Source organism: Silurus meridionalis, chromosome 18 (genome assembly GCF_014805685.1).
Source record: "Silurus meridionalis isolate SWU-2019-XX chromosome 18, ASM1480568v1, whole genome shotgun sequence".
Classification (NCBI taxonomy): Eukaryota; Metazoa; Chordata; class Actinopteri; order Siluriformes; family Siluridae; genus Silurus; species Silurus meridionalis.
In genome coordinates this window covers 10,877,022-10,900,364 of record NC_060901.1, presented here as the reverse complement: position 1 = coordinate 10,900,364, position 23,343 = coordinate 10,877,022, and the positions used below count along the sequence as shown (strand labels likewise).

Below are 23,343 nucleotides of genomic sequence, written 5' to 3'. Positions count from 1 at the left end.
TTTGCATAAAGCATGAACCAATCGCATTGTATGGGGCGTGGTTTGTCTGAATACGGATGGGAAAAAAAAACACAACACGTTTTTACGTTCTTCAGCGTTGCATGTGCTGCAGCTTCTTCTCTTCCCGGTGTTTGTGAGTGCGCGTGCGTGCGGCTTTCAGCATAACCGGTAGCAGTCATGGTGAGTGTTTGTTCAATTATAATCTAAAGCACAAATTTAGATTATTAATATCTGTATGAAAATGGGAGTAGAAGTAGAATAAATGTGGAAAGTGTGTAGCTGTGAACACGGAGACTACACCCCGACTCCCGCACGCGCACATGTCGGCCTTCAGAGGTAGCGCTAGGCCGTTAGCCCGGTTACACCCGCAAACGGGGCTGGACAAGAGTTCATCAATATCTGTTTTTAGAGCTTTTTGTTAATTTTTTTTATATTATTACCGTCAACTCTAAATGCCGTTAAACGGAAACTCCTCTGTATTGAAAGTTAGCGGAGCTGCTAATGCTACCTGTCAGACCCCATTGTGTTGCTCGTGCATCCCGGCTGCGCGAGCCGGTTAGCTAGCATGCTAAGTGTTTTACTTCGCACTTAAAAAAAAATTCTTGACTTTTTTTTTTGTTTTTTGTATATTTTTTTTCACATTAAATTGGTGAGTGAGTAAGTAAATATACTCCGTAGGAAATGTTTTAATTATTAGTCCTGGGTTGGAGACTAAGGAGTGAGTTTTCTAGTGGTTTCTATGAGGAAGATGGAGGAGCTGGGAGGAGTCACAGACCAATACTGGATGCTGCAGATTCTCTGATGTATTATACACCGATCAGACATAACATTATGACCACCTGCCTAATATTGTGCTGGTCCCCTTTTTGCTGCCAAAACAGTTCTGACCCGTCGAGTATTAACACCATTAACTTCTAAACAATTTGAGCTACAGGAGCTCTTCTGTTGGATCGGACCACATGGACCAGCCATGCTGTGCATCAGTGATGCACCACCCATGACCCTGTCGCCGGTTTACCACTGTTCATTCCTTAGACCATTTTTGATAGATACTGACCACTGCACACGGGGAACCGCCCACAAGAGCTGCAGTTTTGGAGATGTTCTGACCCTGTCGTCTAGACATCCCAATTTGGCCCTTGTCATACTCGCTCACATCCTCACGCCCATTTTTCCTGCTTCTAACTTTCTGCCTAATAAATATATCCCACCCACTAACAGTTGCCATGATCATGAGATAATCACTTCACCACTCATAAGGTTATAATGTTTTGCCTGATCGGTGTATTCTTTTTAATCCCCCACTTGTTATTAAAAGCTTTTGTTAAGCAGCATATATGATTAAAAGGCTGTAATATTAATATTTTAAAGCTTGTTAATTATAAGATTGTTATAAATAAGACAATTTGAAGCAAATGATGAGATGAGACCCACCTGTTTAAAACTTTTTTCTTTGTCAACCAGCAAAAAATTATTTTCTAGAACAAAATAATAGGCAGAAACCATTCCAAGAAGCTGCATCTATTATACAAATAAATACAAAAGAGATTATTTGATAGGATTTAGGATTTTTTTAAGCATTGATTCAGTAAAATGCAATGCAGTGTGTTAAATTCCCCTTCAGTTGCATTTCCACGCTTCAACACTAGAGGGAGATTCACAATTTACCTTTCATGATAATTTACCTCTCTGACATAACGTTCTCCATCAAGAGCAAAAAGGGCCAGAACACTGAGCAGCAGTCATTCGACATCACACAACCTACCAAATAGCGGCTAGCAGATGACAGCAAAAATCACACCATACACAATCAATCCTAAACCAAGTAAAGTTTGAGTGTTCTGAATCCTATAGCGTGTTTTTACTGACACGTTGGGGAGAGTATTAACTCCTGATCAGCGTACACCAGATAGTGAAACTTCCTTACAGGTTAAAATGTTTGTGTTAAAAAAGGAAGGGGATCTCATAGTATTTAAAAACCATGGTACGTATGCAGTATATACTTCCTGTTTTTTTTTTTTTTAGATGTGTGGTTGATTACTGTATGTTTTTGCTGTTCTTTGTAATCAGTGTAGTATGTACGGATTTTTAAATCTCTTGTATGTGTTACCTAAATGTTCTGTCTGTGATCTTCACTTTATAGGCCTCTTTATCAATGGCCCCCGTGAACATCTTCAGACATGGCGCTGATGAGGAGAGAGCTGAGACTGCTCGCCTGGTGAGTACTTTTGCTGACCAATTATAAAATAACAGTTAATACGCTACATGGCCAAAACTTTGTAGACACCCATATTTGCTTGTTTGACTTCCAGATACAGTTCCCCTTTGCTATTATAAATGTATTATAAGATTTAGTCCCCCTTTGCCATTTGTAAATTTCCCATTGGGATGAATAAACTACCTATCTCCCTATCTATCTCTCATATAACTCCCATCTTTTGGCTTTCTACTTAAAGTTAGTGTGCATTCGTACTCATTTAGCCACAGACCTTTCATGAGTTCAATATGAGTTGATTTCAGGGCTCTGTGCTGGACACTTGGAGATCCTTAATAAACCATGTATTTGTGGAACTGGCTTTGTGCAAACATGCATTCTCCTGCTGGAACTGGTTGTGCCTCTTGGTTCTAGTGAAGGAAAATTGAAAAGCTACAGCACACAAGTGTTCAGTAATATTGTATGAAGCAGTACAATATACATATGCGTGTGAGATATACAGTTAAATGTGTTTTTCCCAAATATATTTTACGATTAAATATAGATTATATATACAAATAAGATAATACAAGATATTAAATATTCAAATAAGCTTTAAAGTGGAATGTTTTATTTTTTTGCTGTATAGCAATTGATTATGATGTTAAAAACGATCAAAACACATATTTGCTAACCCTAGGCTTTTTTTCCCTTCTAGTCTTCTTTTGTTGGTGCCATTGCTATTGGAGATCTGGTGAAAAGTACACTTGGACCAAAAGGAATGGTATGTAAATTGTTAAAAAGAATAACAGATACTCATTTAGGTATCTATCTGAATGTTCTTTTTCTCACCTGCTTATTTTCTCTGCAGGACAAAATCCTTTTGGGTGGAGGACGTGAGGGGTCTGTTACAGTGACCAACGATGGTGCAACAATTCTGAAAGCCATCGGTGTTGATAACCCTGCTGCCAAAGTGCTGGTTGGTGAGTATGATGTCTGTATATACAACGGTTTTAATGTACAATTGTTTTAATTTGGTTTGCGGCAGGAGCGACACAGAGTTAAAGCAGTGGCAGGCTGTGCATTTGGTACCTGGGCTTTTAGTTGGGACTTACCCGACTTAATCCACCTCTTAATACCACCATTATCACATCACAATTATAAAAAACCATGAATTCTATACAAAAATGCAATATAACAACGTGTGCATTACAGAGAGAGTAAAGAATAGTTGTAAAGAAAGTTTAACTCTGATGTATTCATGTGTGCAGAGCGCTACACACGTTTTGCCAGTCGAACTTAGCTGTAACTATTTCCCCTTTGACCAACCAATCAGAGGACGTAAAAATGCTGACGCTATTCTGGGCCAGCTAGCTGGCCCTGTGAGGCGAATATGAAATCATATTTACATTACTATTTATTAAGGAGACTACGGTGTAAAAAAAAAAAAAAAGGCCAGCAGTACAGACTTTGAAGGCCCTGGGCAGATTAGATTGACATGGCAGCACTGAAATCTAAATGGACAAAAAAAAATCTAACCTCTTTACATGTTCTGAAAGCAGTGCAGCCAAGAGAAAAGCTACATAATGAAGTAAATAAACAGTTGAGAATAAATTAATAAAATTTCATGGGACAGATATTAGAATTTAGGTTGTAAATGTGGGTCAAAAGGCTTTGCCGCCACTGGTTAAAAGTAGCGTATCATCATTGGTCTCCCTACAATGTCTTGTTTTTAGATATGTCCAAGGTCCAAGATGATGAGGTTGGAGACGGCACTACATCTGTCACTGTGCTCGCAGCAGAACTGCTCAGGGTGAGGCATTAACCTACATCCGAGTGGTTCATATCTGAAAAAAACTTGACACACTTTACAAGCAGGAAAATCCATTCCAAATGGTTGACTAATGATTTGATTATATAGTGGTCTTTAATTAATATGTGTTAATGAACTTGAATTATTATACAGCAAGGAGAACATTATCAACCCCACTTGTTGAGTTTGGCTATATTGTGTAAAGAAAGTATTTTAAAACTGGGCTATAATGTTCCCAGATTCCTACCTTCTTTAATGCCATATGTAAAGATGACTCAGCGGTGACTTTGTGTGCACTACATACTAGGAAGCAGAGCTGCTGATTGCCAAAAAGATTCATCCTCAGATCATTATCTCAGGCTGGAGGAAGGCCACACAGGCTGCTCGCCAGGCCCTGAGGGAGGCTGCTGTGGACCATGGGTAACGTTAATATCTCCGTTTTAACCATCTCATGAATTTAAGTATTTCCAAAAGTATTGGGTCACCAGGTCATAAGTATGGTATGTGATTTTTGAGCATTGCATTCCACATTTAGTCCCAATTTGCTCTTCTAATTCCCTCCACTCTTCTGGGAAGATGTACCACTAGATTTAAGTGTGCTTATGGATGTTTGTTCATCAGCCACAAGGGTTTTATGAAAGGCAGGTACTGATGTAGGTGAGGAGACCTGAGGTGCAGTCAGCGTTCCAATTTCTTCCCAAAGGTGTTCAGTAGCATTGGGATCAAAGCTCTATAGCACGCCACTCATGATCTTCCCCTCCAAAGCATGTAAACCAGCGTATCTAAAGAGGTCCTGTACAATTGTGTGCCTCCAGCTTTGTAGTAACAGTTTGGAAAAGAAGCACACATAGCAGGAAAGTTCAGGTGACCCAAAACTTTTAGAAATGGTGTATACGTAATTGTCAATTTTTGCTTTCGAATTCTACAGCTTTTCATATGTATAATTATATATTATAATTCTATACTATAACCATGTGTGTATTATATAATGATACCTTTTTTTGCAAAAGTTACATATGTTACACTTAAGTGAAAAAATGCATGGTTTTCATTAAGACTTTATGATTTTACACAAGTTATACAATGATGTTGGCAGGATTCGAGGAGTTGTTGCCATTCTGCATATGTGTAGTTAAAAGCAAGTCTAACTGTAGTTTTAACCCTCACCCTGCATTTACAGTGATGACGAGGTTAAATTCCAGGAGGACCTGTTGAACATCTCCCGAACCACTCTCTCATCCAAGCTGCTCACTCATCATAAAGATCACTTTGCTAAGCTGGCTGTACAGGCCGTGCTCCGTCTGAAGGGCTCTGGCAACCTGGAGGCCATCCACGTGATCAAGAAGCTGGGAGGCAGCCTTACAGACTCCTACCTGGATGAAGGTCAGAATATGAATTATTTATGAGAAGCATATTTCCTTGATGTTTAATCAGTTTGGATTTGGCTTTGCACATTGTCTTTTTGTTTATTGCTCAATACATTGCTTTAATACTTTTAAAGGATTTCTGCTTGACAAGAAGATCGGTGTTAATCAGCCCAAAAGGATTGAGAATGCAAACATCCTTATTGCCAACACTGGAATGGACACAGACAAGATCAAGGTACAGATTTTTCTGGAACTGTTTTTAAATAATTTTTTTTACACTTTTTTTTTTTTTTTTTTTTTATAAACATGGCCATTGAACTTCTGTGTGTGATTTCTGTAGATTTTTGGCTCCAGAGTTCGTGTCGACTCTACAGCAAAAGTGGCAGAGATTGAGACGGCAGAGAAAGAGAAAATGAAGGAGAAAGTTGATCGCATTCTGAAGCATGGAATTAATTGCTTCATCAATAGGTACAAGGCGCACACTAGACAATTCACCACAGGCTTTTAATAACTAAAAGTAAATTGTTAACTGTTTTACTATGCAGCATTTTTATATTATATTTATAACAGTTGCTAAATGATCTCAGATGTTGATTTAATGTATTGCTCAGGAGCACCTGGTTTCACAACTCAAACTTACCATTTAAGACTGTAAAAAGGCTTATTACTCATCACACACTCTGGTTCTCATGATATTTTTTACTCTCCAATGTATGTAATGTTTTTATTATTAATTATAAAAAAAAAAAATCATTAAAACGTCTGGTTCCTTATACCATCTAAGGGACTTTTTCCTTGGCACAGTCGCCCCAGGCTTGAACATTGGAGATTGATACACACAATTCACTTATTTAAAATTTTTTGCTTTTACAGTCTATAAAGCTGCTTTAAGAAAATGTTGTAAAAAGTGCGGTAGAAATACATTTGAATTGAATTGAAGCACTTGCAAACCATGTGACTAAAATTTAAGTTTTCTTCTTCTGCAGACAACTGATCTATAACTACCCTGAGCAGCTGTTTGCTTCTGCCGGCGTCATGGCCATCGAACATGCTGACTTTGCTGGAGTGGAGCGACTGGCATTAGTCACAGGTATATAAATAAAGACTTGTGGGGAGTGAACTATTACATATCTTCTCATACCCAAATAAAAAAATGAAGCTTGGAAAAGTTAAACAAATCTACGATTTTCATATAAACTCAGTTAATAATGTAGAGTTGAGGTAATAGGACATGGTTTTAAAATCCCTTGTCTGCATATATGTGTGTATGTTTGCAGTTTGATGTGATTTGACAATTAAATGGGTTTAGTTTTAAAATTTTTTGGATGCAATTTTAGCAATAGAAATGTCAATACAGAAAAAAGGAAACAAATTACTTGTTCATTTTAAGAGACTTCTCTTATTTTCTCTTGTATATTTAGTATTGTCCTAGTTTGAAGCATCGGGGCTAAATGTTGTAAATTATTTTTCTAACTTGTTCACTGATTCTACCTGGTTATTCTTGTACATTTCTCTTTGCCAAAAAAACTGTTAACATTGGATTTCTTTCCTTGACAGGAGGGGAGATTGCATCCACCTTTGAACACCCTGAGCTGGTAAAGCTGGGCCACTGCAAACTCATTGAGGAGGTAATGATCGGAGAGGACACTCTCATCCATTTCTCTGGAGTGGATATGGGTAAGTAAATATTCAGACATGGCCCACATTCTGCTGAATATGTTCATTTTTATTATTCTTTATTGTAATCTTTGCGACCCAACAAGAATATTTAAATTTGCTTATTGATGGTACTGGTTTATTATGGGTCCAGTCATACATGACATTGTTAAAAACAATGCTAGTAGCAATGTGACCTGAAAAGACCACTCTTGTGAGTGCAGAGGTCAGGGACTTTGTTACTGTAATTAAATTGTAAACAGGGTTTTCTTGCATATATTTAGTACAGTAGAGTTTACATTTGAAACCTCTGGAAATATTAAAGCCAGTATCACCAATCTCTCCATACATGGGTATATTTATTTTAATTTTTAGCAGCATTTATAAGCGGTGTACAATAATATTTATGCATGTGTCCTGTAAGGTGAGGCCTGCACTATTGTTCTGCGTGGGGCGACACAGCAGATTCTGGATGAGGCTGAACGTTCTCTTCACGACGCATTGTGCGTATTGTCTCAGACCGTGAAAGAGACTCGCACAGTCTATGGTGGAGGTATGTGAATATCTTGATCATTCTTATTTGTTGTCTTATTTGAATTCATTCTTATTGCAGATACAACAAGCATGTACCATGTTTTACATGCTTGTTGTATTAAAATGAAATTCATGCTCATGTATTGTGTGTGACATTAACGCAAGTTTTTCTTAAGGGTTTAATCAGTTTATAGGGGGAAAAATTTATTTAAAAAAAAAACCCATTCCATTGTCCATAGGTTGTTCAGAGATGTTGATGGCTAAAGTAGTGACAGACTTGGCTTGCAGAACACCTGGTAAAGAAGCTGTGGCCATGGAATCTTTTGCCAAAGCTCTGAGAATGGTGAGAACTGAAGTTATTGTGTTTTTTATTATTAATTTTTTTCAAATTTATGTATTTGAAGTATATTTATTAAATTAAGCAAAACTTAAACACAATTATAATTGAAAGTGAATACGGTGCAAAGGGTTCATGTTACAGCATGTAAGATTTTGGTATTTCTATCTTTCTGTCAGAGTGGTCTAATACAAGCTTATGGAAAAGCAGCTCAGAAATATCATATCAATTATTCTTTGCTCCCTAATAATTTTGTTGAACTATCAAAAGATCAAATGCCTGATTTTATAATTCATTGTAACTGCTTGCTGCTGTACTATTATAAAATATATATATGAGATTTTACAATATATAATATATTTCTACCTTCAGACTTTTTCATGCCAAACTTGGTTACTTTATGGCTTGAAAAGTGGTGGTGTTTGAAATTCCCACTTATTCTATGAACATGTCTGTATCCTAGCTGCCCACTATAATTGCGGATAATGCAGGATACGACAGTGCAGACCTCGTGGCTCAACTGAGGGCAGCCCACCAGGAGAATAAGATTACTTTTGGTCTGGGTGAGTTCTCAAATAGTATCACACACATGTAGTAATCAGTTTTAGAGCAAATCAAATGTCTGAGTTTGAAGTTTTCTCTGTCATTCAATGATTTTGAACTTATTCTAACCTTTAACCCTGCTGTGCCTCAGACATGAAGGCTGGCACTATTGGTGACATGACTGAGCTGGGAGTCACAGAGAGCTTCCAAGTGAAACGACAGGTCCTGCTAAGTGCCGCAGAGGCAGCGGAGATGATTCTTCGTGTTGATGACATTATTAAAGCAGCTCCAAGGTAAATTAAATTTGCTTGCATAATATAACACCGTAGTGAAACTTGAAATCATGCTCAGATACTAGTCATTGATTTCTGCCTTGGCAACAAATTCTCTCTCTGGTTGACTCATATTCTTAAATTAGTTTTGTGATGCGAGATTTAGCTTTGCATTTCCAGCTAGCTAATATTTGAACTGCGTGGGTCTGAGACAATATGTTATGACTCACCAACTGCCAATTTCTTTCTTCTAGAAAACGAGTACCAGATCACCACCCATGTTAAAAGCAACTGAAGAGTGTGAAAAGCAGCCTGTGTATTTATTACCTGCAATGGCCTCCTTCTTTAGTTCGTCATTGTGTAGCACAGTTAGCACTGCAGAGGCTGTCTGTGTCCCTCTGCTATTCAAACACGCCAGCATGGCTTTGTTTGTTTACTCAGTAATAAAACTTTAAAACCTGTTTTTGTTTCTTGTCTTATTTTCCTTATTTTTGTCATACTGAGAGCTGATACATAAAACTTAAACATCTCTTCAGTTAAAAGGTGCCATAATGTACTTATGACCAAAACAGAGGTTGTATTTTAAATAAACTGATGATAACTGAGTGTCATATCCAACTAAGTTTGTATCCAGTGTACAAAGTCATAGCAATCTTAATTTAGATCGTAACCAGATTTTTTTTTCTCATCAATACATGAGATGAAAAATATATATTTGGTAATATTGGCACCGTACAATGTGTATTGAAAATGTGGCATCCTTTTTTATAGAGAAATTTGTGTATAAAAACTACTGACTCAGTTGATCTTTTATAAGTGGTGTTAAATAACTCCTTTGTGTGGCATGTTAAAGCAAAGAGAAAACAAAGTTCAAGGTCAAACCAACCTGAAATTAGTCCAACATTTATTTAACACTTGAGATTGGTTGGCATGGAGGACTAGTGCATTGGTTCACTTTTCTCTATGAAAGCGTTATCGTAAGACCTGCTAACAGACAGATGGACAGATGCTGTCAAGTAATGAAAATGAAGCGAGTACTTCTGCTTTTCTGTTCTTTGAGCTTTGTTCATGGCCTTATAAGGTAAGAAAATTCTATAGATAAAAGTTAAAGAAAAAAGTAACCTGATTCTAAATGTTAAATATAAGATTTTATATTACTTACATTTTTGCTTAATATAATTTTGGGACCAAGAGTGCCTCTGATGAAGATGTCTACTATGAGGAGTCATTTAAGAGCAGCTAACCAGCTAAAGGACTTTATGAAGGACCATCAGGTGGATGCTTTCTCTCGTCGCTATGCCCAGTGTTACCCGACTAACTTAGCATCTCTTGAACCTGGAAAAGTAGCAGAAAGACTCTACAACTTTATGGATGTAAGTTCAAATAGTAAAAGATTACTGATTTTGGCAATGTATAACTAGTCGTCATCATCATGGGCTGATTTTACAAAATCTTAAATCTATACAGATGGGTACAGATGTGATCAGCTGTAAGGATACATAAAGTACTAGATGTTTTAAAATGGGGTGCAAACTATTCATATAATTGTATTAAATGTATAATCTTCAGTGACTGGTCAACACTGAATTAGTGCTCATATGTAGGTTAAGCATTGGTTTCCTGGTGGTCTAGTGGTTAGGATGCGGCGCCCTCACCTGACCGGGAACCAAACCCGGGCTTGGGACCGGCACAAGCCAGTGCACCCTTAGTGCCGGTCCCAAGCCCGGATAAATGGGGAGGGTTGCGTTAGGAAGGGTATCAGCATAAAATGTGCAAAATCGAACATGCGGATCACGAATACGGATGATCCGCTGTGGCGACTCGTAATGGGAGAAGCCGAAAGATTTTATTTATATGTAAGTTAAGCATTGCATTTTGCTGTTGATGTCCATTTTCATGCCTGTATGTCATTTTAATACACATATGTTGGGTGGTGTGTTGTGAAGGCACAATACTATGGACAGATCAGTCTGGGAACCCCAGAGCAGAACTTCACTGTGGTCTTTGACACTGGATCTGCTGATTTGTGGGTGCCTTCATCTTACTGTGTCAGTCAAGCATGTGGTAATAAATGCATTTCTACTTGTTGTAGAATGAATGATAACCATTTTAAATGTCTCATGTGAGATGTATCTTAATGAGTATCCTAATTATTAAAAAATTGTAGTTTATATCAGCGTTTTTTTATGTAATGTTCATTTGTTTCATTTCATGCTGTAATGTGTGCACAGTGAGACTGCTAGGTGTCCCATTTGTATATTTTTATGTTAGTGACCTAGGATTTTGGGTCACCGGTCACTGTGTTCCTCTCTTGGCACAGCTGCACATCATAGGTTCAAGGCTGTGGAGTCGAGCACCTATGTTCATGACGGCCGGGTCTTTGGCATTCACTATGGCTCTGGACACCTGCTGGGTGTGATGGCTAAAGATATCCTGAGGGTAAAGTCACAGACGCTGCAAACTGGAAACTAATTGATCAGGCCTGGACACACTGCTGTTCTCCTCTGTCGTAAAGACAAGAGAGATTTAATTTAATGGTTGTACTGATATGATTCATAACTGAATCGTTCTAACATATTTTCCTCCCTCAATGGTTGCACAAAATAGCGTATTAGTGTGGTTAGTGAATTACAGTACACTTCAGGCCACCAAACATGATATACTGTATAATTCAGAAATTAGACTGTAAAAAAAAATAATATGTTTACTTGTTGGGGCCCCTAAACAATCAATCCCTTTCTACTATATTAAATAGACATATATATTTTTTTATCCTGTTTTGTTGTATCTCTGCTGAGTGTGTGTTCTGTAATGGTGCTATGTTGTGTAGGTTGGCTCTATGGTTCTGCCGGATCAGGTGTTTGGGGAGTCAGTGTATGAGCCAGGCATGTCCTTTGTCATGACCAGGTTTGATGGTGTTTTGGGCCTCAGTTACCCCTCGCTGGCTGAGGAACTTGGAGCGCCTGTATTTGACAACATGATGAACCAAAACAAACTGGAAAAGCCTATATTCTCCTTCTACCTTCGCAAGTGAGCATGGACATGTAGCCACAAGAGAAACTTGGGCAGTGTAGTAGTGACTATTTAAACTGTAGTGAAATCAAACTACAATGCATGGCACCAAATTCTAGGAAATGCTTTTATTTGCATCAGCTTGCGGTGGCTGAGATTTGAACTCATGACCTTCACATGCAAAGTCCAACTCCTTAAACACTAAGCAACGAATTTCCCACTTTCCCAAATTTATTCTATCTAGCTCTACCTGCTTTATAAAATAAATAAATAAATAAATACATAAATAAATAAATAAATATATATATATATATATATATATATATATATATATATATATATATATATATATATATATATATTATTCCATGTTAGTCAGATTTATAGTGCTATACAATGATATTGCATTCTACAGTATATGGCAGATGATTAATTTAATATAATAATAACTTGCCAGTATAATGCCAATCTGAATACAACTCACAAGTATATACTTAATACACTTGTTCTAATCTGTTCTCTTTCATAATCTGTTTCCCATCCCTTCTGCGTTGTCTGTCTGGGTCTCAAACATGCACAGGAAGGTATCAACCTCCCCGAGAATTGTAGCCATTGTCTAGCGCTCCCGAAAAGGCTTCTGCGTCGCAGGCTCAAAATATTCGCTTTGCAGTGTGTCGACTTCGAGTTGTGTGACTCGGAGGGGGAAAAGGCAACTCCGCTGTGCACCCGGGGGCCTCCCGGGGATGCAGCTTCCTCGAACTGGGCCGACTTGTGCCTGTCCTCTTTTGAGGATTTATTTCCGGCCGACAAATGTTTCCTCGACGGACCGACCCGGTTCCAGGGATAAGGGTGAGGCGGACCTCCTCGACGGCTCTGATGACGAGGAGGCCATCCTGTCGTCCGTGGCCCCTTATGTTCCCTCTGTCCTGCCTCAATCGGTACTGCTGGAGCTTTGTGAACGTGCTGCTGCGCGCCTCAGTATCGAATGGCCGGCTCTCCTAAATGCTTCGGTTTAGGAGAGAGACGTGTGCGACGGTAAGCTTCTGGGACCTCCTCCTGGCCCTAAAAAGCAGCTTCTTCCCGTCTGACCTGCATGTGCAAAACACATAAAAATACTGCTGAGGAAATCCGCTCGATCTGAAACACAGTCTTGCGGTGCTTGAGGTTAAGGATATGGCGAGTCTTGGCATAGGTGACCCCCCCCGTTATTGAGCCTTCCATTGCCAGACACCTTAACGATGCGTCGCATCGCAGGAGTGCAGGTTGAGCCTGGGCAGGCTCTTTTTGGCCGTGCCGTTGTGCTAATGCAGCAGTGCTACGATGATAAAAAGAAGGAGGACGAGGCTTTCAAACTGTGTCTTACTAGGAAGCTGGTGTCGTACCAGATGCCCTCTGTCCGGCCGCCTAACACTCCTGCTGTGGGATGCCATTCCCACTATACTTGCAGAACTGGGATAAGATGTCCTTCGCCGCGGCGAAGAAGCCCCCTAACCCCGCTCCTTCTGGTCCTAAGCATAAATGGCCGGCCTGATGCTCGGCCACAGGGGGTTTTCAGTTTGTGTTCATGGGCGGCCAGCCCTCCAGACACCTGTTCTGCCGTCCAGGTTTACCTGTCCAAAAGATGGAGGCTCTCTTTCGGCAGGGTCAGCCCCCCCTCCCCGGTGAGTGCCGATCTCTGTTTCGCTCAGGCTTCACTGTTCACCATGTCGTCCAGAGTGCGTTTCCCTGTTCCAGAAGGGAAGGATGTGACCCTAACCCTAACTCTAGAGCTTTTACTTTCGCTATTTCCTGGTACCAAAAAGGACACTTCTCCCAGTCCTATTCTGGATCTCAGAATGTTGAACAAACAACTGAGGAGATACAATTTCAGAATGCTATCACAAATGGTTTTCTTGTACATTCGATAAAGCAGAATGATTGGTTCTGCTCAATCGATCTAAACTATGCTTTTTCCCATATAAGCATCTATTCTCCGCACATGAGATTCCTTTGTTTCGCCTATCAAGGTGTGTGTTTTACGAATTCACAGTCCATCCTTTCGGGCTTGCACTGCGTCCAAGGACTTTCTATCTGTGTGCAGAGGTGGGGCTTGCGCCGCTGAGAACAGCGGGTCTCAAGATCCTGATATACATAGACAATTGGCTGATTATAGCCGATTTAAGATCGAAAGTGATTCGAAACACTGCCCGTGTGCTCACGCACATCACTGTGCTCTGTTTCAAGAGTGGGATGGGTTCCTCTAGGCTTTATGCTCTAGCTCACAAGCTTTTGGTATGGAGCAGACTACATTTTCTGTCGTTATGGGCGACTCACGTCCTGGGCATTCTGAACAGGGGCGCAGACCTTTTGTCGAGGGGGAACCCACTCTACGGAGAGTGGCATCTCCACCCTCAGATAGTGGGGCTGCTATGGGAGAGTATTTTGGCTGGGCAGCCGTCAATTTCTTTGCCTCGCGTGAAAATGCCCATTGTCCTATGTTCTTCTCGCTACGGGACGAGGATGCACCCCTCGGCGTGGATGCACTGGCTCATCCATGGCCCAACGTACTGCTCTACGCATTTCCGCCACTTTGCCTGATAACCCCAACCCTGGTCAGGGTGGAGGTACAGGGTTTGTCTCTGATAGTACCCAGGTGGCCCAAGGCACTGTGGCTAGCAGAAATAATCCTTCTTCTGTATGCGGAGCCATCACCCCTTCCATTGCACACGGACCTCCTGACCCAAGCAAACTGGGAGATCTACCATCCTCACCCGGACAGGGTGGCTCTCTGGGCCTCGCCCGTGATAATAATATACTAATTATAAAATATTTTCCTTTTCTTAGTAACACAAAAAGCTATTTTTTGTTTTATTAGCTTTGAGACAGAGATAAAAATGAGGTAATTAATGTCTCTTTGATGTTCCACAGCACAAAAAAATCTAAACATTTATAAATTAATGCATTTAAACACTTCAGCTCAAAGTCAAGGCATGTTTGTTGTCTGGACCTCACCGACTCAAAAGCTGACACTGGATTATGTTTTGGCAGGAATGGCAAAATTACTGCTATAGGAGGAGAACTGTTGCTGGGAGGTGTGGATGAAGAGCTCTACATTCCTCCCATTAACTGGCTCTCAGTCACTCTAAAAGGCTACTGGCAGATCAAATTAGATACGTAAGTTCAATGTTCTGCAGAGTATCGTTTACAGAGAATATTTTACATTCTATATTTTACATTTAAAAGTTTGTACTGTTATTTGTATTTATTATTTTTATCATTTTTTTGTACTAGGAAACAAAGTTAACAGAATTTCTATAATGCTGAATCTGATTTTTCTGACATTTCTTTCATTGTGCTTTTTCTAATCGTTTTTTTTTTTTTTACAAGAATTATTTTCTAATTAATCTAATCTGAACCAAATAAACAATTTATTAAAAGCTTGCTTGTTACTTACCAATGTCAGAATTATTAACATTTAGTTGCTTTCCTTTATAACACGCTTATTTAAAATGTATAGGTGGTAAACCTTTTACTCCTTAACTAACACACACTATGTGTCACGATCCATCAGAAGTTTTTCTTCTGTTTCTTTATAGAGTAAAGGTTCAGGGAAGTGCTACATTTTGCCACTCTCACAGTTGCCAGGTGATTGTTGACACGGGAACAACGCTCATCAGTGGACCAACAGTGTACATCCTGATCCTTCAGCAGCTCATTGGAGCTACACCTTCTTCCATAGGAGAGGTGACACTTTCTTCAGAATAAAGGATACTAATATTTCTTGGTGGTTACACTTTACATGCCAATTGCTATCTTTTAAAAGACATCTTAAACAAAACTGCCCTTAAACATGTTGTATAGCGTGTTCAACCCTTTCACCATTGTCACTGTGAAGAACATGGAATTTTGAGTCAAGGTGAGTCTGTGTTTTGTTATGGAAGGAGAATACAACATGCAAAGTCATTTGCAAGGAAAATGTAAATATATGATATTAAAATGCTGCTACATATTTCTCCTTAAAGTACGTCAGTCAGCCGTGACTGATTTTAGCAGCAAGACCAAACACTTAGTAAACAAAACACACCAATATAAAATACAGATAAAAAAAACGCACTGGTTTGGAAATAACAAGAATAACAACAAAGCACTGTTGCATAGCACTGTTGCTATGTCTAGTCAGACTGTTTTGCTTAATTTTTGTATAACAGCAGCTCTGAAAATAGTTAGAACAGGCAATAATTGGCTATAATCGGTTTATATAAATGCATGCACTTTTAGTGGAACAGCTCCTTCACAGTGACTCATATGGGAGACATTTGATATGGCAAAGTGTTCTGTAAGGAAATTCTTTATTTAATAATAACTGAGAAGGTCTTGGGCATCAGTATTCTCTAGTGATCAAAAAAGGACTTTCTCAGGAACATTTCAATCCGCATTCTTTTTAACTCTTTATAGGAACTTGCTTCTTTTTGATTTAATTCCACAGCATTAAATATAAATATGAATATATAGTCTAAAACAGTTAAAGACATGATGTTTTAGACTGTGGGAATTTGGGAATCACAACACCCCAGTATAGATTAGGAAACTTCTGTTCCTTATGTAGGTACACATCAGTAACGTTAACATAAATGTTTTGGATTACAGTATCTTGTTGATTGCACCAGGATCAGCAGTTTGCCTGTGGTGTCTTTTGTGCTTAATGGAGTGGAGTATGCTCTCAGAGCAGATGCCTACATTCGCAGAGTGAGTACTCTGATTTATACATACTGAACAGGCATACTTACATATGCACATACATTTATTACATACATTTATAAGTTATCTATTTTTTCCTTGTGTAGGATACATTGAATAATGAGGAAATTTGTATAAGCGGCTTTCAAGCGATGGATATCATGTCTGCATTCGGCCCTATCTGGATTCTTGGGGACATTTTCCTCTCGCAGGTTTACAGTATCTATGACAGGGGTGAGGACCGGGTTGGCTTTGCTCGACTCTCTGACAAGGCCACAAGTCTCAATATTTAGTAAAAGCGGGTGTCAGATTCACTCACCTCCTTCTTATGTTCTTATTGGTGTGACATTTAGATATATTTAATCGGGAAAATTATGCACGAGGACTGTCTGTTCTTCATAACTGTGAGAATCAATTTATCAAGCAATTAAGCAGTTTGACTAATTTAAACTAGCATCCCAGAATTTGTCCATTAACTTCAGTATTTTAATTGCATTCATTTTTTTTTTTCCAGGTAAATAGTGATGACTAATTAAATAATAATAAGATGGGTGTTTATGTCCAAGCTTTTTCACATGATTTGAGGTGTTAATTTCAGTACTTAAGAATAATAAAGGTCTTCCTTTTATTTACTGGTGGCTTTTTGTGTGTTTAGTGTGCATATTTGTCAGGAGTAAGTTTCATTTAAGTAAGTTAGAACATTTGTGCTGTCTAATGAATGAGAGGAGCTTATATGCACACAAACATATACATTTAAAATTCATAGATGTGGTCGGATTTTTTCAAGCACCTGTTTTACCTTATTTAATGTTTACATTTAACTTATGTTTTATATATATATATATATATATATATATATATATATATATATATATATATATATATATATATATATATATATATGCAGTATATATATATATATATATATATATATATATATATATATATATATAATAGTGCTGAAAATGTATTATGATGTTATACTTCTATAATATTAAATTCTTCTTAAAACTTCCTTAACCCTGTTTAATTTTACACTTGCATATTTAAGTCTGTGGGCAAAACTAATGACTAATTTTCTCTTAAGTAAATCTAAAAAATAAGTCGTGACTGCTGGTCTTTTTAATGCAATTTTTTTTTAAACTACATTCTATAATACATAATTCCATTCATAATTTAAAAAAATAAGGTAGGCAGATCCCAGTGTCCTAATAGCTTCTTCTGAACACAACAGTCACCTATTATTGCCACTTTAACAGAAATGTGTTTAATTGTTTAAAAAAATAAAGGAGTATAAATCAGTCTCAAGTCATCAGAGTTTAGGATCTGGTGAAACTGGACATGAAGGACAGGAAAATGCAAGTCTTTAATTCTGTGACGTGAAACTAAGCAGATGGTTTAAATGAAGCCATAGAAAACTAGGAAAAAGGTAAAAGTAGAAGGTAATCTATTTATTATTACCGACAGATGTTGTATATATTAATAGATAAATGTGATGTAAAGATGTGTTCATATTCAGCGAAGTGGCATTCTGAAGGCTCTATACACCACTGTAATACTCATCCTGTACACATGGTGGACACATGAGCTAGTGAATTTTAAGAAAATAAACAAGCAAGACTGCAGGAGAAGCCTGTTAAAGAAAAAAAACGTTCTGCATTTCCATAGAATTAATGACTGATTTGTCATTCCATAATCCCAAAGTACATTTTCTAAGTAACATATTGTGTAATTATTATTTATACAATAAAAACAGCTACATTATATGTCTGTAATGTTATTACTCACCTGAAATATATTTTATTGCAGTTTTGAGTGTTGTTTCTGGTCATGCATTTCTATACACCCCTTCTCTTGGCTCTTCCCTTTCAGGCAGACAAACACATATTAGTTAGCAGAATAGATATCAAAATAACAATTATACATTGAATGTTTAGTGCTATTTCTATAATTCAAAGATTTGCATTTTTTATTGGATCAGCCATATTGTAAAAACTGAGACTACACTGTTTTAAATCGGTGGGTGTGATGTGGCACAATGCAAAGTAAAGTGTGGTTACAACCCTGATGTATATTATTTTTGTATAACAGTTAATGAAGTTGGCAACAACTTAAATATGGTTGCATTTTTTAGCACAGAATTAGCAAACAAAATAGGGTAAATCAGCATCCATGCTAATGGCATGAGCACATCATGTGCATTGTGATCATTTCTAAATAATTGTATTAAATACTTTAATTTTAATCTATAATTTTAGCAGTATAACTATATATTCAAGTCAAATCATCAGTCACTATTACAGTATTATTAAAAATAAAGAGCAAAATTTATGAAATAATTATTTACTTCTTTTCATGGTCTACAGGAAATTAAAATGATGCAACTTCCTGTTGAACATTTGACATAAGAGCTGTTGATGAACTTGCTGGGGAATCAGCTGGGTGGCTTCATCCTAAACATTAGCGATAAGTATGTCTGATTAAATGGCCTATAGCTCAGATTATTGTTTTTGTACAGGTTCCTGTGTATGAGTTTCCTCCAGCTCCACTGGTTTTCAAACACCGTCCAAAAACATGCACATAGGTGGAATTGCTACTCTAAATTCACAGTAAGTGTGAATAGTGGCATTCCCTCTGGGGTGAAGTGTTATAGTACTGGAACATAAATGGAACCCCACTCAAAGAATCACCCGTTAATACACCTACACAGAAATGTCGTCTCATACTCAATACTTGTGCTAAACAAGTTTCAAGTTTATTTATCATATGTTCAGAAGTTAGTGACAGTATGAACAATAAACTGCTTAAGTGAGACTACCGTATTTTCCGGACTATAAGACGCTACTTTTTTCCCATGATTCAAACCCCGCGTCTTAAACAACGAATCGGCTTATTTATGGATTTTCCTCGGGTTTTTCCCGGTTTCACAAACTTCAAGCCAAAAAACTGAGCACCAAAACATTAGACGCACTTCACCTGTGTTTTGAGCTGCACGGCAGCGGGAGAAAAGCTTCACCGATGGTGATTTTGAAACGCACGACGATGCGATGTGAAAGGAAGAAGGAAGACAGTGAACAATGACTTTCTTGGTAGGCTACTGTTTAGATACAAGCCGTTGTAACGCGTTGAATGGGAGAGCTCGCTATCTCTATTTGCATATAAGCACAGACAGGTTTCCAAAACTCGTGCTTTTTTATTTTTCTTGGCAACAACGCTACGGGTTAGTCAAAGAAACTTAGAAATGAGGCGGCAGGCTATTCCCAAAATGGCGCTCTGCTCATTAGAGGAGCCACAACATATTTCGCCTGTTACTCCGTGTAACAGACACTGTCTTTCGTTAAAGCCTGTGTAAAGTTCATTAGTTTCAGTGTAGAGATATATGTGTACATATATATATATGTATAGACAGGTGCGGCTTATTTATGTTTAAAATAAAAATCTTTGTCAAATTCAGTGCTTATTTATGGGTGCGCTTTATAGTCCGGAAATTACGGTACAGGCAAACTATAGCAAACTACAGCAAATATTAAACCATAAATAATATTAAACAGTAAAGAGAAGAGGAAACAAAAAAGGACATTTTGAGGCTGATAATGGATAGAGTTTTATTAACTGTAAAATAATATTTCAGGTATTTTTTTGCAGCAGTTTACTGTAGGAGCCCACACAGAAATATACAGAAAACTGAGAAAAGCTTAAATGCACCTTTACAAGGAGAAAAAATTATAATAATTATCTTGCAATTCATCATTAATTCTCTTTCATTTTTTACATTTTCATGTATGTATGTGTGCTGCAGCAGCTGTGTCTCTGTGTGATAGAAGCAGGAAGAGTCTTGGGCCCTGCTGGGGCTTGAGCTCCCTTCCATCCTCTTGGAGATAATCCAAGCTGTTCCTGATTTACAGTTATGGATTAAAACTAGATTTCCGAGGCCTGTGGTTTATATGAGAAATAGTTCTCATATTTAAAGATCACCTCCCTGTACAGGGAAGTGACAACTCTTTGTGGTTAAATTATTTATTAAGCTATTTTACAGATACAAAACAACATTTACTTGCACAGCTGCCGGTTGTGTCAGTATTTCTGTGACCTTTGTTTTCTCTTCATGTCCCCTTCTGACTTCTTCAGTAAACTTCATCTTTGTTGATTCTTTTCTGCCACATTAATGAATGACTGTAACACAGTATTAGTGTCCATAACAGGCTGCATTATGCAGCCGACACACTTGAACATGTGCACTTGAAATTCATTATTATTTATTGAGAGAGACCGTCATTATCATAGCTATAAAAACAGTGGAAATATGTAATCATAGCTGACCTCTGATTTCCATCTCATGCTCAGCCCACACATGCTCTCTCTGTGATGCACTACAGCACAGGGCAAAAGCATCTCTTGCAACAAAAGTGCATTGTTCCATGTTGCTCATTTGTTTCATATTGGCATTGGGCTTGTATCTTGTATCTGATATTTAATGATTGTTTTCAATGTCTTGCCAGTGGGAAGCAATATATTCACTTACTGTAATGTATTCACGTTAACACTGAAGCATAGGAAGCTTTAGGCTACATAAGGAGGCCGGTGTTAATATGCTTCTTAAATGAGACAGTCAGAGTGATAATGGTGATGTCATGCCGAGATGGTACAGACCAGAACAGTCAACATTGTCGGTATATGTTCTTCAAGATATATGTTATATGTTGTTTTAGGGACATTCTGAACCTAAAATATAGGCCAATTTTTATTATCACAATTTTATATATTCCCAAAAATAAAACAAAAAACATTTTACTGTGGACCTGGTGTTCTCTAAAGTGTGCTTTTATAATGCATTTTAATGAAAACTGATATTCAGAAAGACAATTTAACTTAAATCTTTTTGCCACTTTTATACCACACCACTTTTGAATTCTTACATATGATTGGTCAGAAGGTCAAACTCCTTTGAATAAGTTTTTGATAGTGAGTTAATACACAGGGGAATAGTCTAAGTCCTAATTAAACAGGTTATCTTTTAAATATTAACTTTTTTTAGTGAAATCTTTTAAAAATGTTAAGTAAAGAAGTCTTCATCGTGAGTACATTGCAATGGTCAAAGATAACGTCTTCAGGACAGAGGGCTTTGTATTTTCTTGGTTCTCAGTTACAAGACTTTGGTCAAGGTTGGTTGCCACACTTATTTACTGCTTATTTACTGAGACAACAGAAGAGTGCAATAATGGATTTTGTAAAGAAACTGAAGAGGAACCCCTTAAATCTTTGAGAAAAGTGATATATATATATATATATATATATATATATATATATATATATATATGTATATATATATATATATAGTACTTGTTATTAATAATTCTATGTAAACTAAGCAAAAAACATATTGCCTTTTTAAATTTTTTATAATATCTGTGTGATTTCACAATAACAACAACAGCAAAAACGTAAGTTTACTTTTATTCTTTTGCAACCACCAGGTGCATCAGTAATCAATCCAAACTCAAAGCTGTACAGTTTTAAAGGGTTAAAATGTAGGTTTTCCATCAATGCACCAGTGACATTACGAAATTTGAACAAACAGAACATGCAAAATAAACAAAACTTCAAACCCTGAACCACTGTGTATTTTGGTTGAAATTTCTCTGCTGACAATCCATTTATCTTTTTACACATGTATATAAAAAGTGACATTTTATTGATTTATCAGAATAAACAGCAGAAACCTTTGACCTGTGAAAGGAACTAAAACAAATAATTCAACACTGGAACATACCGTCCTCAATAAGCCCCTATAGTGATATCCTTTTTTATCTGGCTGAGGACCTCAACAGACAGATGGGTCCTTTTGTCCTAATCTGGTAAACATCCAAGTGCTGTCTGCACTGTTATTGGCTAAAGGATGCTATGTGACAGGCCAGGCTTTCTGCAGTGCTTTAGATGTTAATGGTTATGACAAGTGGAGTCCAGCACACACTGCACAGGTCTTAAAAGCACCTAATGTGCTGAACTCACTTGTGCTCCTGAGCATTGGCTTTATATGACATGATAGTAATGGTTTGGAAAGAAGCCACCTTGGATGAACCCATTGATTTATACAATATTTCCTGTCTTAACTTATGAAAGATCTTAGGATCTTTGTACTGTTATGAGCTGCTGCTTGCAGTCCATCTCAACCACCTAATGATGTTAACGCTAGTGATGGAAAGACTCTCGAACTGAACATAACACAAATCTATTTTATATTCTTGTATTTTGTTTTGTCACCTGTGCTCTTTTTAGTTAAAGCATTAAACAACACTATTACTTTTATGTTGTATACTAATATATCTACATTATATAAACAAAAGTTTGTGGACACGACTTTCGTATAAGCTTTTTGAACATTTCTTCTCACATTTATTTCCCATGAGCTGGTATGATCATTTCCACCCTTCCACTAGACTTTGGAGTGTGATTGTGGACATTTGTTCTTATACAGCTGCACAGGCATTAGTAAAGTCAGGTAATAATGCAGAGTGAAGAGGCCTGGGGTGCAGTCAGTGTTTCAATTAATCCCAAAGGTGTTTAGTAGAGTTGAGGTCAGTGCTCTGCAGCAGGCCATGAAAGATTGTCCACTGAAACCGAGGTTAACCATGTCTTCATCACTAAGGGCAGAGGGACATTGTCATGCTGGAACAGGTTTTAGACATCATGTACAATTATGTGCCTCCAACTTTGTGATAACAGTTTGGAGAAGAACCACATACAGTACTTTTGTCCATATAGTGTATAGGACACAAAGAGTGAATAGCTTAATAAAGGAGTTCAATGTAAAGAATATGATAATTTCTTTTCATATGTAAATTACCCATCAACAGAAAGACAAAGTATAATCAAATGTACAATGCATACAAGCATTGCAA

The 23,343-nt window shown here is 37.6% G+C and overlaps 2 protein-coding genes across 2 annotated transcripts; both read left to right on the top strand.

The window, feature by feature from the left end:
• Window positions 1-29: 29 nt before the first annotated feature.
• cct2 (chaperonin containing TCP1, subunit 2 (beta)) lies at window positions 30-9,177 on the top strand. The gene is made up of 16 exons (XM_046873117.1): window positions 30-180; window positions 2,144-2,218; window positions 2,913-2,978; window positions 3,066-3,177; window positions 3,931-4,007; window positions 4,315-4,427; window positions 5,188-5,390; window positions 5,509-5,609; window positions 5,715-5,842; window positions 6,361-6,464; window positions 6,932-7,051; window positions 7,455-7,583; window positions 7,804-7,907; window positions 8,365-8,464; window positions 8,596-8,737; window positions 8,971-9,177. Exons 1-16 carry the CDS (start codon window positions 178-180, stop codon window positions 8,999-9,001), a joined length of 1,608 nt encoding a protein of 535 aa, XP_046729073.1. The 5' UTR covers window positions 30-177; the 3' UTR covers window positions 9,002-9,177.
• A 564-nt stretch (window positions 9,178-9,741) lies between these two features.
• nots (nothepsin) lies at window positions 9,742-17,180 on the top strand. Its single transcript, XM_046873101.1, has 9 exons — window positions 9,742-9,797; window positions 9,909-10,089; window positions 10,663-10,780; window positions 11,037-11,155; window positions 11,547-11,746; window positions 14,756-14,881; window positions 15,304-15,451; window positions 16,355-16,453; window positions 16,552-17,180. Exons 1-9 carry the CDS (start codon window positions 9,742-9,744, stop codon window positions 16,735-16,737), a joined length of 1,233 nt encoding a protein of 410 aa, XP_046729057.1. The 3' UTR covers window positions 16,738-17,180.
• Window positions 17,181-23,343: the final 6,163 nt, after the last annotated feature.